General features: G+C 38.1%; 1 protein-coding gene across 2 annotated transcripts in view; it reads left to right on the top strand.

Annotated features, from left to right (window-relative positions):
* Positions 1 to 19769, top strand: part of ppef2a (protein phosphatase with EF-hand domain 2a) — a 44805-nt gene that overhangs the window by 6816 nt on the left and 18220 nt on the right. Inside the window, exons 1-7 of one of the 2 annotated variants that reach the window (XM_062025062.1) lie at positions 906 to 933; positions 6714 to 6841; positions 6911 to 6965; positions 7044 to 7219; positions 12400 to 12514; positions 18696 to 18742; positions 18916 to 19082. In XM_062025062.1, coding sequence (XP_061881046.1) covers positions 6773 to 6841; positions 6911 to 6965; positions 7044 to 7219; positions 12400 to 12514; positions 18696 to 18742; positions 18916 to 19082 — 629 coding nt within the window. In that variant the 5' untranslated portion in view covers positions 906 to 933; positions 6714 to 6772. Of the gene's footprint in view, positions 1 to 905; positions 934 to 6713; positions 6842 to 6910; positions 6966 to 7043; positions 7220 to 12399; positions 12515 to 18695; positions 18743 to 18915; positions 19083 to 19769 lie in introns of those variants that run through there. The other variant, XM_062025061.1, reaches the window with a different exon arrangement.

Below are 19769 nucleotides of genomic sequence, written 5' to 3'. Positions count from 1 at the left end.
CAACAAGGAATCGAAAAGTATTAAATCTGTGACAAAAATAATATCCGCTCTGTCTAAACGATACCGTTTGATCAGCTGCTCGTCATCAAAAAAACAACAACATTGTTCCGTTCCCTGAACGTTCGCGCACGTCTCTCTCGCCTCAGTGCCATCCCCTGCTGGCAACTCCTAACCACTTAAGACACCTCTGAAGGTCTCTTAAATATCGTGGAGAGTAGGAGTGATTCTTAGACTTAAGAACGTTGATAAAAAGCTTTTATTCTTAAGTTTGAGAGTAGGACTAAATTTCGCAAATTCTCAGGACTTAAGTGTAAAATGGCACTCTAAGAAGCTTGATAAGTACGGCCCCTGGTCCTTACGGGCTACCTGGTGCCCGCGGGCACCGCGTTGGTGACCCCTGCTCTATTCAATGTCAGGTTGTGACGTTGATTTGACCTTTGAATTTTAGTCATTTCCCCGCTATTATTCTACAACACAAATACAACATACTTTTTGACAACCTTTATTCAATGTCAGGTTCTGACGTTGATTTGACCTTTGAATTTTGGTCCTTTCCTACAACATTGAAACAACATGCTTTTTGTCAATGTTTATTTAATGTCAGGTTGTGATGTTGATTTGACCATTAAAATTTGGTCATTTTCCCAACCAACAACGTGGATCCAACTTTGTACATCAACGTTGTTTCAATTTACAAATCGAACTATTTTGCAACGTTGTTTCAAAGTCGGATTTAAAGGACAGGTATGTGTAATCAACGTTGTATCAATGTCTTGTGCCTGCTGGGTTAGTGTACCTTTTTTGGAATTAAAAGGCGACAAACATGTTGAAGTGCAGGAAATACGCCTTTGACTGACACAAATTTTAACGTGACCTTCGCTCATGATTGAATGTATTGTCTTCTTCCTGCTTTCCTCTCGGCAGCCGTCACATGTAAGACATCTGTTCGTTCTTCTGTTGTTGTGTGTGTGCTGTCCTTTGTGGCGTTGAACAAGAAGTACACTGTAGCAGAAAGTTGCCTTTTTAAAGGGGAATTGCACTTTTTTTATTTTATTTTCCTATCATTCACAATCCCTATGTTTTCCTTTTGTTTAATGCATTCTAAGTCGTAAAACCCAGCAAGTAGGAGGTGGCTAACAATGCAGCTAATGGCACTCCAAAAACATCCATTTACATGTCGTGACCTGAATATTAACCAAGTATTAGCGATATTGTTATTATAAGCGCCAACGCAGACAAACTATTTTTAGCTGTGCCGTGATAACAGAGCGCTAACTAGCTTATGCTGCTATTTTGATATACTGAACTGGTGAGCAGCTGCATCACCTCTGAGTTGGTAAAAGTTTATTCTAGATGATAAATTATGCCTTTCACTTGGATAGTAGAAGGTTGTAGCCATAAACCGAAAACATTACTTTCCCTCACGGCCAATAAATTATTTTATCAAGCAAACTTAAATGTTTTTTACGTTTATTTATTTCTATTTTATGTATTTTTTATTCTTAGAAATATTTTTAGGCTAATCACTGTAAATAATTTATATTTTTTAATTAAAATGTTTTATTGAATTATTTATTGTTCAGTTCTAAATCACTGATTTATATATTTCTTTACATGTTATTTTTTTCCATTTTAACTGAAAACATTGCAAAAAACTGCATACAAAAATGATAAAGCAGCAAAAGTAGTGGTGACCTCAGCCTTTTGCAGAGTACTGTAAATGTGTTAGGACTAGGGATGTCCGATAATATCGGACTGCCGATATTATCGGCCGATAAGTGCTTTAAAATGTAATATCGGAAATTATCGGTATCGGTTTCAAAAAGTAAAATGTATGACTTTTTAAAACGCCGCTGTGTACACGGACGTAGGGAGAAGTACAGAGCGCCAATAAACCTTAAAGGTATTTCCTTTGCGTGCCGGCCCAATCACATAATATCTATGGCTTTTCACACACACAAGTGAATGCAAGGCAGAGTTGGTCAACAGCCATACAGGTCACACTGAGGGTGACCGTATAAACAACTTTAACACTGTTACAAATATGCGCCACACTGTGAACCCACACCAAACAAGAATGACAAACACATTTCGGGAGAACATCCGCACCGTAACACAACATAAACACAACAGAACAAATACCCAGAACCCCTTGCAGCACTAACTCTTCCGGGCCGCTACAATATACAACCCCGCTACCCCCAACCCCCCCCCCCAACCCCGCCCACCTCAACCTCCTCATGCTCTCTCAGGGAGAGCATGTCCCAAATTCCAAGCTGCTGTTTTGAGGCATGTTAAAAAAAATAATGCACTTTGTGACTTCAATAATAAATATGGCAGTGCCATGTTGGCATTTTTTCCCATAACTTGAGTTGATTTATTTTGGAAAAACCTTGTTTCATTGTTTAATGCATCCAGCTGGGCATCACAACAAAATTAGGCATAATAATGTGTTAATTCCATAACTGTATATATCGATATCGGTTGATATCGGAATCGGTAATTAAGAGTTGGACAATATCGGAATATCGGATATCTGCAAAAAAGCCATTATCGGACATCTCTACTCATGACCAATAAAGTATTTTATCAAGCAAACTTAAATGTTTTTACATTTATTTATTTGTATTTTACTTATTTTTTTATTCTTTGAAATATTTTTAGGCTAACCATTTTTAATAATTTATATTCTTTAATTTAAATTATTTTTAAAATTATTGATTTTTCAGTTTTAAAATCACTGATTTATATATTTCTTTACTTGTTATCTTTTTTCCATTTCAACTGAAAAAATTGCAAAAAACTGCATACAAAAATGATAAAGCAGCAAAAGTAGTGGTGACCTCAGCCTTTTGCAGAGTACTGCACTGCAAAAAGTCAGTGTTCAAAAACAAGAAAAAAATAATACAAAAATTAGTGGTATTTTATTTGAACTAAGCAAAATTATCTGCCAATAGAACAAGAAAATTCGGCTTGTCAAGACTTTCCAAAACAAGTAAAGTTAGCTAACCTCAATGAACCTAAAAATACCTTAAAATAAGTATATTCTCACTAATAACAAGTGCACTTTTCTTGGTAGAAAAAAAAGAGACCTTTTTGCTCAATATGTTGAAAAATATTCTTAAATTAAGTAAATGCTAGTGCCATTATCTTGACATAATGATATGCGCTCGGCATCATGATTTTTTTCATGCTTGAAGTAAGAATGATTACTTTAAAAAAGTAGTTTTATACTTGTGAGTGTTGATGACACAACTTTGCAACAGTTGATATTCTAGTTTCACGCATGTTTTACTCAATATAGGTCATCAATCTCAGCAACAAGCTGTAACATCTTACTGAGATCATTTAGGACCAAAACATTTAAAGGCCTACTGAAAGCCACTACTACCGACCACGCAGTCTGATAGTTTATATATCAATGATGAAATCTTAACATTGCAACACATGCCAATACGGCCGGGTTAACTTATAAAGTGACATTTTAAATTTCCCGCTAAACTTCCGGTTGAAAACGTCTTTGTATGATGACGTATGCGCGTGACGTAACCAGTGAAACAGAAGTATCGGTAGCCCATTGAATCCAATACAAAATAGCTCTGTTTTCATCTCATAATTCCACAGTATTCTGGACATCTGTGTTGGTGAATCTTTTGCAATTTGTTTAATGAACAATGAAGACAGCAAAGAAGAAAGTTGTAGGTGGGATCGGTGTATTAGCGGCGGACTACAGCAACACAACCAGGAAGACTTTGACTCGTAAAGCAGACGCGCTAGCCGATGCTAGCCACCGACCGCACGGATGATCGTAAAGAAGTCCTTCGTCCTTCCGTCGATCGCTGGAACGCAGGTGAGCACGGGTGTTGATGAGCAGATGAGGGCTGGCTGGCGTAGGTGGAGTGCTAATGTTTTTATCATATCTCTGTGAGGTTCAATGGCGTCGTTAGCAACAGCATTTTTAAGCTTCGCCAAGCTGGAAAGCATTAACCGTGTAGTTACATGTCCGTGGTTTAATAGTATTGTTGATTTTCTGTCTATCCTTCCAGTCAGGGATGTATTTATTTTGTTTGTATATGCAGTTAAAGGCCTACTGAAATGAATTTTTTTTATTTAAACGGGGATAGCAGATCTATTCTATGTGTCATACTTGATCATTTCGCGATATTGCCCTATTTTTGCTGAAAGGATTTAGTATAGAACAACGACGATAAAGATCGCAACTTTTGGTATCTGATAAAAAAAAGGCTTGCCCCTACCGGAAGTAGCGTGACGTAGTCAGTTGAACATATACGCAAAGTTCCCTATTGTTTACAATGATGGCCGCATGAAGTGAGAGAGATTCGGACCGAGAAAGCGACAATTTCCCCATTAATTTGAGCGAGGATGAAAGATTTGTGGATGAGTAAAGTGCAAGTGAAGGACTAGTGGGGAGTTGAAGCTATTCAGATAGGGAAGATGCTGTGAGAGCCGGGGGTGACCTGATATTCAGCTGGGAATGACTACAACAGTAAATAAACACAAGACATATATATACTCTATTAGCCACAACACAACCAGGCTTATATTTAATATGCCACAAATTAATCCTGCATAATAACACCTGCGTGTTTGTTACGCTAGCTCCTAGCTCCTCTGCTAGCTCCTAGCTCCATAGAACACGCCAATACAATTCAAACACCTGATCAACACACACAATCACTCAGCCCAAAAGACCATTCACCTAACCCAAGGTTCATAAAGCTTATATATTTTTAAAAAGTTACGTACGTGACGCGCACGTACGGTACGGTACGTGTTATGCTAGCTCCTAGCTCCTCTGCTAGCTCCTAGCTCCATAGAACACGCCAATACAATTCAAACACCTGATCAACACACACAATCACTCAGCCCAAAAGACCGTTCACCTAACCCAAGGTTCATAAAGCTTATATATTTTAAAAAAGTTACGTACATACGCAAAAAAAAGCCAAAGCTGCATACTCACAGTAGCACGTCTGCGTCTTTGTCATCCAAATCAAAGTAATCCTGGTAAGAGTCTGTGTTGTCCCAGTTCTCTACAGGCGTCTGTGTATCCAAGTCAAAAGTCCTCCTGGTTAGAGTCTCTGTTATCCGAGTTCTTCCATCTTGACTGCATCTTTCGGGAATGTAAACAAAGAAGCGCCGGCTGTGTACTGTTGTGGCTGACTACGTTCGAAAAATACGTCCATTTCGCACCGACAACTTTCTTCTTTGCTTGCTCAGCTTCCTTCTCCATAATACAATGAACATGATTGAAACAGATTCACGAACACAGATGTCCAGAATACTGTGGAATTATGAAATGAAAACAGAGCTTTTTCGTATTGGCTTCAATGTGGAAGGCATACCCGTGTTCGCCGGTCTACGTCACGCGCATACGTCGTCCTCAGAGGCGTTTCGAACCGGAAGTTTAGCGGCAAATTTAAAATGTCACTTTATAAGTTAACCTGGCCGTATTGGCATGTGTTATAATGTTAAGATTTCATCATTGATATATAAACTATCAGACTGCGTGGTCGGTAGTAGTGGCTTTCAGTAGGCCTTTAAGCACGATGCTATCACGTTAGCGCCGTAGCTAAAGTGTTTCGTCTATGTATTGTCGTGGAGATAAAAGTCACTGTGAATGTCCATTTCGCGTTCTCGACTCTCATTTTCAAGAGGATATAGTATCCGAGGTGGTTTAAAATACAAATCCGTGATCCACAATAGAAAAAGGAGAGAGTGTGGAATCCAAATGAGCCAGCTTGTACCTAAGTTACGGTCAGAGTGAAAAAAGATATGTCTTGCACTGCATTCTAGTCCTTCACTCTAACGTTCCTCATCCACGAATCTTTCATCCTCGCTCAAATTAATGGGGTGATCATCGCTTTCTCGGTCCGAATCGCTCTAGCTGCGTTGAAAACAAAAGGAAAATATGAGGAGGCGATCAACTGACTACGTCACGCTACTTCCGGTACAGGCAAGGCTTTTTTTAATCAGAGACCAAAAGTTTCGATCTTTATCGTCGATGTTCTCTACTAAATCCTTTCAGCAAAAATATGGCAATATCGCGAAATGATCAAGTATGACACATAGAATGGATCTGATATCCCCGTTTAAATTAAAAAAAATCATTTCAGTAGGCCTTTAAAACAAGTAAAACACTCTAACATAAAATCCGCTTAGTGAGAAGGATTATCTTATCAGACAGAAAATAAGCAAATATCACCCTTATTTGAGATATTTCATCTTACTTAGATTTCAGTTTTTGCAGTGTGTAAATGTGTTAGAACCCAAAAAATACTAGTCTGTTTAGCCTTATGTGGTTATGCATGGAGTGTGTTGAAGTCGCTGCTCGATTAGTTCTTCCCTGAGAACTATTTAAGGATAAATATCAATCCAATCCAATCCACTTTATTTATATAGCACATTTAAACAACAAAAATGTTTCCAAAGTGCTGCACAACAATATTAAAAACAATATTAAAAACAATAATCAAATATTATCCTTAGCTCCACCAATGACTGAATAAGAACAAAAAAAAATAAAAATAAAAATAAAAAAATAAATATAGAACCAATATAAAAACAATATAAAAATAAATATGAATAAAAACGGTTTTAAAGGGAAAAACCCATTAAAACAGTAAATAGAAATCAAAACGTAAAAAAAAAATAAAAAAAAATATGAATCATAATTCCTGTTTGTTTTGCAGCCATAAGAGCGGCCGTCCTGATCCAGAAGTGGTACCGTCAGTACGTGGCCCGCACGGAGATGAGGCGGAGGTACACCTGGCACATCTTCCAGTCCATCGAATACTCAGGAGAGCAAGCTCAAATCAAGGTGAGAAGCCACCAGCAAGCAGCCAGCAGGCCCCTAAACAATAACGACGCACTCACTCGTTTCCCGCAGCTTTACAACTTCCTGGGCTACCTCATGGACAACTTCACACCGTCCAGCAATGAGCGTGAGCTTTTCACACAGCACAGTTGGACTTCTCGTATTGACCCCTTTTATAGACTTTTTCATTGACGCGTCCTACCAGGAAACCTGATCTCGCACATCTTCAGGGAGAACGAGGTGTGTCAGGACGCGGAGTGGGAGCGCTACTTCTGCTACAAGAACATCCAGGTGCCCGAGATCTACTCGGGACCTCACCTGTGTTTCCCTTTGACTGTGGAGCAGGCCGTGGGCCTGGTGGAGGCCTTCAGGAACAAGAAAGTAAGCGGTTGACCCTCTTCGTGTTGCATTCACTGACAGTGGTTTATTATTTGTCTGAAAATGCAATTAATGCCAACATTTATTTTTGTTTATGAATGACCACTAGTAGTACATCAGTGGTTCTCAAACTTTCTTCCCCCAAGTACCACCTCAAAAACCTACTCAGTGGCCTAGTGGTTAGAGTGTCCGCCCTGAGATGGGTAGGTTGTGAGTTCAAACCCCGGCCGGGTCATACCAAAGACTATAAAAATGGGAGCCATTACCTCCCTGCTTGGCACTCAGCATCAAGGGTTGGAATTGGGGGTTAAATCACCAAAAATGATTCCCGGGCGCGGCTACGCTGCTGCCCACTGCTCCCCTCACCTCCCACGGGGTGATCAAGGGGATGGGTCAAATGCAGAGGACAAATTTCACCACACCTAGTGTGTGTGTGACAATCATTGGTACTTTAACTTTAACTTTAACTTAAAAAACACTCTCCAAGTACCAGCTTAATGACCAACATTAAATAAAGTAGCGTAGTACGCCTAAGTAGTAAAGTGAATTATATAGCGCTTTTCTCTAGTGACTCAAAGCTCTTTTACATAGTGAAACCCAATATCTAAGTTACATTTAAACAAGTGTGTGTGGCACTGGGAGCAGGTGGGTAAAGTGTCTTGCCCAAGGACACAACGGCAGTGACTAGGATGGCAGAAGCGGGGATCGAACCTGGAACCCTCAAGTTGCTGGCACGGCCACTCTACCAACTGAGCTATACCGCTATTCATTAATAACAAGGCAGAGTTTTTATTTTAACAAGTATATTTAATATTTTGGCCACACACAGTTTGAACAGTAACACTGTGTTTAGTTTGAATATAGGAAAATAAAACACTGTACTTTAATCAAGTGATTTTTTTTTTTTTTTTTTTTTGGCGTACCACTAGGTGGAGCCTGCACCACAGTTTGAGAATCACTTTGATAGATCAATTAGAAGCAGGTGAGCTCCTGGATGCAGCTGTTTGTGCCAGTGTTTTATAAATACGTTACACTATTTTTAGTTGGACAAAAATCCAAAAAAATAAAAAGTGCATGAATGTCACCGTCAATTGTAGGGGTGCACAAAAAAAACCGATTCACATTCAAATCGCGATTCTTGTCCAAGTCGAATCTTGCTTTAAAAAAATCAACTAAAAAAAGGTAAACATTTTTTTTTATTGTTTTAAAAAAATCTATTTAAAAAAAGTTGTTTTTAGGCCAACTCCATGCAACCAGAAGGAATTTTTCTAACCTATTTTGTAAAAGTTTACCTATAATTAATATACGGTATTTTCCGGACCATAGGGCACACCGGATAATAAGGCGCACTGTCGATGAATGGTCCATTTTCGATATTTTTTTCATATATAAGGCGCACTGGATTATAGGGCGCATTAAAGGAGTCATATTATCATTATTTTTTTCTAAATGTAAAAGACTTCCTCGTGGTCTACATAACATGTAATGGTGGTTCTTTGGTTAAAATGTTGCATAGATGATGTTTTACAGACCATCTTCAAGTCGCTTTCTGACCGTCGCTTCAGGATGCGCCGTTTTGTGGGCGGTCTTATTTACGTGGCTCACCTTCGACAGCATCTTCTCCCCGTCATCTTTGTTGTAGCGGTGTAGCGTGCAAGGACGGGAGTGGAAGAAGTGTCAAAAGATGGCGCTAACTGTTTTAATGACATTCACACTTTACTTCAATCAATAACGGAGCAGCATCTCCTCATCCGGAAACAACAACACCGGAAATGTGTCCCGTGAAAAACCGTCCGACCGGAACTCTCTAATAACTAAAGTTCCTTGGGTGAATAATGTAAACTCACTACACCGGTATGTTTTAGTGCTTTCATGGCGAGTTTACTGACAGATATAAGTAAGAACTTTACACTACTTTATATTAGAAATGGCAACAGCGGAGGATGAATGTCCCATAACAAGAAGATAGAGAAAAAGAAGAAGCATATCGACTATGGTGTCAGCACAAACTATAAAGGCGGACGCGCGCGCAATTTTTTGGTTTATGCAGATCCCAAATACAGATCAGCAGGTACCAGAAGGTAAAAAAAAGTTGCTTTTGCATAATATTGCGAAACAAAACAATAGATATGTCATACCTTATACACACACCATAATAATACTGGTAAGTTGAAGCACAGTACAATCCATCAAGGCTTCATAGCTTACCAAAGTCGTACTAAAACATTTTGATGGCTGTTTGAGCGCCGTGTGTAATGTTCTATATTCTCAATGGAACATATACAATGTTGGTGTTGTTTACTTGAGTCATATTGCCATCATAGTGCAGTCTACATGTATCTCTTATGTTTGACTGCCATCTACTGGTCACACTTATCATTACACCATGTACCGTATAAAATTGCTTCGAGGTCGGTAAGCAAAACCAGAATTATTCCGTATATTAGGCGCACTGTCAAGTTTTGAGAAAAACTAGTCCGGAAAATACGGTCCCACACTGCAAAAAGTCAGTGTCAAAAACAAGAAAAAAAAAATACAAAATGAGGGTATTTTACTTGAACTAAGCAAAATTATCTGCCAATAGAACAAGAAAATTTGCTTGTCAAGACTTCCAAAACAAGTAAAGTTAGCTAATCTCAATGAACCCAAAATACCTTAAAATAAGTATATTCTCACTAATAACAAGTGCACTTTGTTTGGTAGAAAAAACAAATACGAGACCTTTTTGCTCAATATGTTGAAAAAATATTCTTAATGAAGTAAATGCTAGTGCCATTATCTTGACATAATGATATGCGCTCGGCATTACATTTTTTAAAACCAACAAACTTATACTAAAAACTAGTTTATTGTTCTTAATGGAAATGCAACAAGGCAAGCGCTTGTTACTCTCGGGGTCTCTTAGCCGCTCAGGCAAATCATGTCTGACTACAAGAACATTTAATAAGAAAACTAATATATGCTGTTTTTCTATTATTTTGACAGAAATGGACTTTCATTCAAACATAATAATTTGTGAAAAATATATTATTGACATGAATCCTATTGATTATAAAAGATTGATGAATGGCATTTCAATCCTGCTTCTTCAGCTCTTAAAGTCTTCTCTACGGGATGAACAGATGAGTGAGTTTCTCCAAAATAAAATAAACGTATTAGTTAGTAAATGTAACAATAACACAAGGAAAACAATAATTGTGATAGAACATGTGAACCAAAAAGGATTGTGTCCCACAGGCGGTATAGCTCGGTCGGTAGAGCGGCTGTGCAGCAACTTGAGGGTTCCAGGTTCGATCCCGCTTCCGCCATCCTAGTCACTGCCGTTGTGTTCTTGGGCAGACACTTTACCCACCTGCTCTCAGTGCCACCCACACTGGTTTAAATGTAACTTAGATATTGGTTTTCACTATGTAAAGCCGCTTTGAGTCACTACAGAAAAGCGCTATATAAAATATTTATTGATGGATTGATATGTCTAAAATGCATTTTTCCATCAATAACATGACATCATTGCACCAAGTGCGTGCTCTTTCAGTCAATTAGTGGTCAAGGAATATATATATATATATATATATATATATATATATATATATATATATATATATATATATTAATATATATATATATATATATATATATATATTATTATATATTATATATATATTAATATATATATACACTACCTTCAAAAGTTGGGGTCACATTGAAATGTCCTTATTTTGAAGGAAAAGCACTGTACTTTTCAATGAAGATAACTTTAAACTAGTCTTAACTTAAAGAAATACACTCTATACATTGCTAATGTGGTAAATGACTATTCTAGCTGCAAATGTCTGGTTTTGGTGCAATATCTACATAGGTGTATAGAGGCCCATTTCCAGCAACTATCACTCCAGTGTTCTAATGGTACAATGTGTTTGCTCATTGCTCAGAAGGCTAATTGATGGTTAGAAAACCCTTGTGCAATCATGTTCACACATCTGAAAACAGTTTAGCTCGTTACAGAAGCTACAAGACTGACCTTCCTTTGAGCAGATTGAGTTTCTGGAGCATCACATTTGTGGGGTCATTTAAACGCTCAAAATGGCCAGAAAAAGAGAACTTTCATCTGAAACTCGACAGTCTATTCTTGTTCTTAGAAATGAGGCTATTCCACAAAATTGTTTGGGTGACCCCAAACTTTTGAACGGTAGTGTAGATATTGGGTTTCACTATGTAAAGCGCTTTGAGTCACTAGAGAAAAACGCTATATAAAATATAATTGATTGATTGATATGGTATAAAATGCATTTTTTCATCGATAACATGACATCATTGCGCCAAGTGCGTGCTCTTTCAGTCAATTAGTGGTCAAGGAATATATATTTATATATATATATATATATATATATATATATATATATATATATATATATATATATATAATATATATATATATATATATATATATATATATATATATATATATATATATATATTTACAGCCCGGCCCCCAGCCAATTTGTTTTTTATTGTCATTTTGAAGAATTTATCTGAATGTGCATGAACTATTTCTGTTCAAAATGGTTTGAAATGTCAAATGTTTCAATATTAACTGTCAGTTTACTGTACTGTGCCAACTGTACTACAATAAGAGTACATCTTTTCTATTGCTTCATTGAAAATAAGACAGCAAAGTCCATTTGGCTGTCATCTGTTTTAATTATGAGACACAATTGTGTCAAAGTCATGACTTTTTATTTCATGCTTGAAATAAGAAATGATTACTCTAAAAAAGCAGTTTTATACTTGTGAGTGTTGATGACACAGCTTTGCATCAGTTGATATTCTAGTTTCAAGCATGTTTTACTCAATATAGGTCATAAAATCTCAGCAACAAGCTGTAATATCTTACTGAGATCATTTAGGAGCAAAACACTTAAAACAAGTAAAACACTCTAACATAAAATCTGCTTTGTGAGAAGAATGATCTTATCAGACAGAAAATAAGCAAATATCACCCTTATTTGAGATATTTCATCTTACTTAGATTTCAGTTTTTGCAGTGCAATAATACATTACGAGAATCGCATTGAGTCAGCAATTCTGAATGGAATCGTCAAGCCCGGGAATCGTAATCGGACTGGATCGCCAGGTGCCCAACGATTCACATCACTTGCTTGCCGTGTTCTCTCTCCTTGTAGCAGCTGCACTCGCGCTACGTCCTGCAGCTCCTCCTGGAGACGTGGAAGCTGCTGCGCATGTTGCCCAACATCAGCCGCATCTCCACCTGCCACAGCAAAGAAATCACCATTTGTGGTAGGTTCCTTTTCTCTTTGGCACTGGTTACCATGGAAGCTGTGTTTTGATGTCACAAGTTTGACCTGTTGCTAGGCAGAATCCTTGCCCAAAGGCCAGTGGGAACACGGCATATAACAGTCACACTGCTTTGAATTGCAAAGTGTGGAAACATTGGCAAAAATGCATATAAAACATTTTTTTTAGTTGGATTATTAACAAATGTTAAATGTGATTGTGTAATATAGATATAATATAGACCATATAATGATATACATTTGGCTCAGGATAGAGCTTCTAATTTTGGGATGTCCGATAATATCGGACTGCCGATATTATCGGCCGATAAATGCTTTAAAATGTAATATCGGAAATTATCGGTATCGGTTTAAAAATTATCGGTATCGGTTTCAAAAAGTAAAATGCATGACTTTTTAAAACGGCGCTGTGTACACGGCCGTAGGGAGAAGTACAGAGCGCCAATAAACCTTAAAGGCACTTTCTTTGCGTGCCGGTCCAGTCACATAATATCTACGGCTTTTCACACACACAAGTGAATGCAAGGCATATTTGGTCAATAGCCATACAGGTCACACTGAGGGTGGTGGTATAAGCCAGTGGTCCCCAACCACCAGGCCGCGGCCCGGTACCTGTCGTGGACCGATTGGTACCGGGCCGCATACGCAAAAGAAATTAAAAAAAAAAATAATAATAATAATAATTAAAAAAAAAAAAAATTAAATCAACATAAAAAACACAATATATACATTATATATCAATATAAAGCAATACAGTCTGCAGGGATACAGTCCGTAAGCACACATGATTGTATTTCTTTATGACAAAAAAAAACAACAAAAAAAAAACAACTTTTTTTTTTACTACCCAAATTTTCAAGCATTGACCAGTCCGCAGTACAAAAAGGTTGGGACCACTGGTATAAACAACTTTAATACTGTTACAAATATGCGCCACACTGTGAACCCACACCAAACAAGAAGACAAACACATTTCGGGAGAACATCCGCACCGTAACACAACATAAAACACAACAGAGCAAATACCCAGAACCCCTTGCAGCACTACTCTTCCGGGACGCTACATTATACACCCCCGCTACGCCCTACCCCCCAAACTCCGCCCCGCCCAACCCCGCCCACCTCAACCTCCTCATGCTCTCTCAGGGAGAGCATGTCCCAAATCCAAGCTGCTGTTTTGAGGCATGTTAAAAAAAATAATGCACTTTGTGACTTCAATAATAAATCGGCAGTGCCATGTTGGCATTTTTTTCCATAACTTGAGTGATTTATTTTGGAAAACCTTGTTACATTGTTTAATGCATCCAGCGGGGCATCACAACAAAATGAGGCATAATAATGTGTTGATATCACGACTGTGTATATCGGTATCGGTTGATATCGGAATCGGTATTAAGAGTTGGACAATATCGGATAACGGCAAAAAAGCCATTATCGGACATCTTTACTTCTAATACTATTGTTATTGGTGATAATGCATGTTATAGCTCTGTCCTGCATAATTGACACTGACAAGTGAACAAGCACGTCCTCAACGCAATGTAGTATGTACGCTAACACGTTAGCCGCTAACGTCCCTCCACAGTGCAAAGACGCTTTCTACCACTAATCCTCGCCCCCGTGGCGGCAATTAAAGTATGTTTCTCACCAGTATCATATCACTGGAGGTCGTTAGCTAAGCATGCTACGCTACACATACATATGCATATACTACCTAGCTCTTGAATGTAAACAGGAGTGGGCAGATCGATACAGATATTGACAGTAACGATACCAAGTATAGTATCAGTATATGTTCGATACTAAAGTGGTTGTAAATAAATGATAAATGGGTTATACTTGTATAGCGCTTTTCTACCTTCAAGTACTCAAAGCGCTTTGACACTATTTCCAACATTCACCCATTCACACACACATTCACACACTGATGGAGGGAGCTGCCATGCAAGGCGCTAACCAGCACCCATCAGGAGCAAGGGTGAAGTGTCTTGCCCAAGGATGGATTGATATTTTTTACAATCAAATATTGTGTCGTTTTTGTTGTTGTTTACAAACTTAGGAAATAAGACCCAGGATACAGGAGGGCTTCAAGGGGGAAAAAACAAAGATTTTGAAAAAGAGCCAATTGTAGAAAATAATTTTTAATATCTAATTGATTTTGTTACACCACCATCCTGTGTTTTTGTCTGATTATAAATGTGCTCAAAAATGTAATCATTCAATGATGTTGAACATTTGAAGTATCAGCATTTGCATTGTCAGGTTCAAACACCAAACTATCTATTACACAAGACAAGAAGAAGAATCAGGCAGAGACGAGTTAAATTTTGCTCATGAGGAGAGACGTAATTGGCTGTACACTCAGTTACAGATCACCCTACGCTCTAAGGTACAGTCCCACGTGCTCCTCTATTTATTCGGGAGGTCCATAGTTAACATCACTGAGGCTGCTTCTGAGGGAGGGTAATGCAAGCAGCCCCAGTAACACAATACATGATTATTGAAATGGAAATGTGCTGACTCTCCTCCTCGTGATTTCGCCGCGTTGACGTGCCGAGCTTGGTGTCCTGCGAGGACACCCTAGAAACAAACTGCTGACTACGATACAACTCGCAATACGACAACTCCTTACAAGATAGCAAGTCCTTGCACAGATATAAAAGTACAACTTCAGCACAATTGATAATAACTACAGCAACGGCCTTTAAGCATAAGAGTTGTGTGATAACTTATACATAATTATTCTAACAGGTATGACCAATACTGCCACTGTAACTACTTGGTATTGGATCGATGGATGGATTCGGACTATCTCATCATGCTGTCAAGTGGTTTCTAATTACTTGTCCCATAGAACGCAATGTGTCCAGTTTGCTGGGTTCTCCTCGTCTTTCCTCCCTGTATCAAATGGTGTACTTCAGGGTTCCATATTATGTCTGTAGTCTTTTTCCATCTATGTCAATAATCTCTGTGATAACGTGTCGTATGCTGAGGTCCATTTTCATGCAAACATTTGAGCTCCTGCAGTCTGCTTTTGATGTTGTTCAGTCCCAGCTGACTCAGCTGAGACTAGTGCTCAATGCAGAGAAATCTAAGGTGATGTTATTTTCAAATGAAAAACGACTGCCATTGAACATTCCAGAAATATGAACTGCTCATAGGGTTGAACTTGAAATGGTCACGACATATAAGTACTCGGGGATTGTCAACGATGAGAAGTTGTCTTTTAAATCACACGTAGAAAACTTAAGCCCAAACTTAAATTTAAAGGCCTACTGAAAGCCACTACTACCGACCACGCAGTCTGATAGTTTATATATCAATGATGAAATCTTAACATTGCAACACATGCCAATACGGCCGGGTTAACTTATAAAGTGCAATTTTAAATTTCCCGCAAAACTTCCGCTTGAAAAGCCGGGTTAACTTATAAAGTGCAATTTTAAATTTCCCGCAAAACTTCCGCTTGAAAACGTCTATGTATGATGACGTATGCGCGTGACGTCACGACGGCAACGGAAGTATTTATACCCAATGTGTCACCATACAAAAAGCTCTGTTTTCATCGAACAATTCCACAGTATTCTGGACATCTGTGTTGGTGAATCTTTTGCAATTTGTTTAATAAACAATGGAGACTGCAAATAAGAAAGTTTTGGTGCGATCGGTGTATTAGCGGCTGGCTGTAGCAACACAACCAGGAGGTTGTGTTGTGTTTGAGCTGGATAGCAGACGCACTACCGTGAGTACAGCTTTGGCTTCCAAACATTTGATCGTTTGCCCGTACGTGCATGTCGCTATGTGCATGTCACGTACGTAACTTTGGGGAAATATATGTTTCTTGCCGACTCTGATGGCGGCCGGGGTGTCGTCCAAAGCTACAACGCCCACCGCCACCGCCGCTCCGTAGTTAGCTTCAATTGTTAAGCTTCGCCAAGCTGGAAATTATTAACCGTGTATTTACATGTTCATGGTTTAATAGTATTGTTGATCTACTGTCTATCCTTCCAGTCAGGGTTTTTTAAAATTTTGTTTCCATCTGCATTTGAGCCCGATGCTATCACGTTAGCTCCGTAGCTAAAGTGCGTCAACGATGTATTGTCGTGGAGATAAAAGTCACTGTGAATGTCCATTTCGCGTTCTCGACTCTCATTTTCAAGAGGATATAGTATCCGAGGTGGTTTAAAATACAAATCCGTGATCCACAATACAAAAAGGAGAGAGTGTGGAATCCAATGAGACCTTGTACCTAAGTTACGGTCAGAGCGAAAAAAGATACATCCTGCACTGCCTCTCTAGTCCTTCACTCTAACGTTCCTCATCCACGAATCTTTCATCCTCGCTCAAATTAATGGGGTAATCGTCGCTTTCTCGGTCTGAATCTCTCTTGCTCCTTTGTAAACAATGGGGAATTGTGAGGAATACTAGCTCCTGTGATGTCACGCTACTTCCGGTACAGGCAAGGCTTTTTTTTAATCAGCGACCAAAAGTTGCGAACTTTATCGTCGATGTTCTCTACTAAATCCTTTTAGCAAAATATGGCAATATCGCGAAATGATCAAGTATGACACATACAATGGATCCGCTATCCCTGTTTAAATAAAAAAAATTCATTTCAGTAGGCCTTTAAATGTTTTTTTTTTCTTTCGAAACAAGTCCTGTTTTTTTTTTACATGTTAGGAAATGCTAGATTCTGACCATTTTTAAGCCTTTGCTAGATTATGGAGACTTTCTTTTTATGGACTTATTTGAAAAAACTGGATACAGTCTTGTGTTTTATTACTGGTTGTGCCAACCTTGTCCACCATTGCACATTGTTTGCGACGGCAAATTGTCCATCTTTGTCAGTCCGCAATGGATTTTTTTATATATGAATCACTTTTTGGTGTGGTTCCCCCTTATTTATGTTGGTGTGGTTCCCCCTTATTTGTGTTCTTTTTATGTGTGGAGACTGCAGTTGCTACAGTTTAATGTCACAGGACCTGTTTGGCGTGTTGGTTCCCAGAGCCAACACGAGTCTCGGTAAAAAAAAGCCTTCAGATTTGCTGCTCCATGGTCATGGAATGAATTACAAAAGGATCTGTGGCTACCTAAACTCATCACTTTGGGGGAATTACAGGCCATTTTAAAGGATCGAAAAACTCTTTCTATTGGGCACTGTACTTGTTTTTAATTTGATTTGATTGAAACATTACATTTTTTTTACCCATTGTGTGTTGTTATGTTTATGTTGTAAGTAATTTGTACTTTTAACTATGGTGTGTGACTGTTCCTGTTTTTTGTTGTTGTTGTTCTTTGTATTTATGAAACCTGTTTTTGCTGTCCTCTTAGCCAGGTCACTCTGGCAAAAGATATGTCAATCTCAAAGAGTTTTTACCTGGTTAAATAAAATAAAATGAATGAATGGATGATACCAAAATATGTAGTATCACCAAAACTAATGTAAAGTATCCATACAACAGAATAATAAGTGTTTATTACATTTTAACGAAGGTGTCAATAGAAACATGTTACAGCAGAGAGTGACCAGATATTAACAGTATATTATCAATTATTTTGATAATAGTTGAGAGAAAATAATACAGCTGGAAATGCAGGAATATGTTATTGCATATGTAAGCTGCTAAATTAAACAAGTACAAAAACTACAGTCGTGTCTCACCACATCAACTTCACTCTATCGCAGATTATTTGGGAGTCAATATTTTTTTTAAATGGTTTTCTACATATTTCTGGTCTAAATTAAGCATTTTGAAGCATTAAAATTGCTAAATGAACAAAAAATATCAGTACTACAGTAGTATGGGGCACTGGAGACCAAACCAATCACAACGTGCTGTTAAGTATCGTGGCCACTGATTGGCTCAGCCTCAGGCAGCACTACTATATTGGATTAAAGGAATGTAAAGGTGACTATGTGGGTGTTATTTCATGTCTAAAGGGCTCTGATATTGTTTTAAAAAACCTATTTTGAAGCTCATAAACAAGTATTTTATGCTCTATATGAAAATATTTGATTTATAATTAATAATTCCGGAACAAATGAACAGCAATAAACAAGGAGTTACTGTATCAGATTATTTTGGTTTGCATGGAAAATCACCAATGGAAGCACTCCGATACAAGCAGCGTCACTACATGTTGTCTTTGCTCTTTTTCTACAGGGGATTTGCACGGGCAGCTGGAAGACCTGCTATTGATCTTCTACAAGGTATCAAGACTATCTCACGGAACATTTTGGACGTAAATAACGTGTTCAGTATTTAGTCCAATACATTGTTTAAAAACACAACCTGTAGTCCAGTGTTTGGGTCAGCACTAATCATCTGTTTACGGTACATATGGATTACACAATTAGCATTTTAATGGCCTTTTCCTTCTCAGAACGGAATGCCGTCCTTGGAGAAACCGTACGTGTTCAACGGAGACTTTGTGGACCGAGGCAAAGACTCCATCGAGATCCTCATCATCCTCTTCGCTTTCCTGCTGGTCTATCCGACCGAGGTCCATCTGAACCGAGGCAACCACGAGGACCATATCATCAACCTGAGGTGCACACAAGTCAACTGGAATGGTAGAATAGAATAGAAGGCTAGACATGTCATTTGTTGTCCCTTTGTTAGTAAGGGAAATTACAAAATTATATAGTAAGAATTAACAATAAATAGCAATACAGTTATGTAATAATGATAATAATAATATAATACACATTTTAAATTATTTTGTGTTAAATTCTTAAAACTGCTTAACCAATTTAGATTTTTTTTTTACTTGTATCCATTATTATTATTATTACTATTATTATATATTATGGTATATTATATTACACTTAAAAAAATAATAGATTTTTCAGACATTTTATTCATTATAGGTGCTTTTCCATTCACTAAAGCAGTGTTTTTCAACCACTGTGCCGCGGCACATTAGTGTGCCGTGAGATACAGTCTGGTGTGCCGTGGGAGATTATCTAATTTCACCTATTTGGGTTAAAAATATTTTTTGCAAACCAGTAATTATAGTCTGCAAATGATGTGTTGTTGTTGAGTGTCGGTGCTGTCTAGAGCTCGGCAGAGTAACCGTGTAATACTCTTCCATATCAGTAGGTGGCAGCCGGTAGCAAATTGCTTTGTAGCTGTCGGAAACAGCGGGAGGCAGCGTGCAGGTAAAAAGGTGTCTAATGCTTAAACCAAAAATAAACAAAAGATGAGTGCCCCTAAGAAAAGGCATTGAAGCTTAGG

This window comes from Entelurus aequoreus, linkage group LG17 (genome assembly GCF_033978785.1).
Source record: "Entelurus aequoreus isolate RoL-2023_Sb linkage group LG17, RoL_Eaeq_v1.1, whole genome shotgun sequence".
NCBI lineage: Eukaryota > Metazoa > Chordata > Actinopteri > Syngnathiformes > Syngnathidae > Entelurus > Entelurus aequoreus.
Note: the sequence above shows the minus strand (reverse complement) of the source record. Positions and strands in the feature narration are given on the sequence as shown.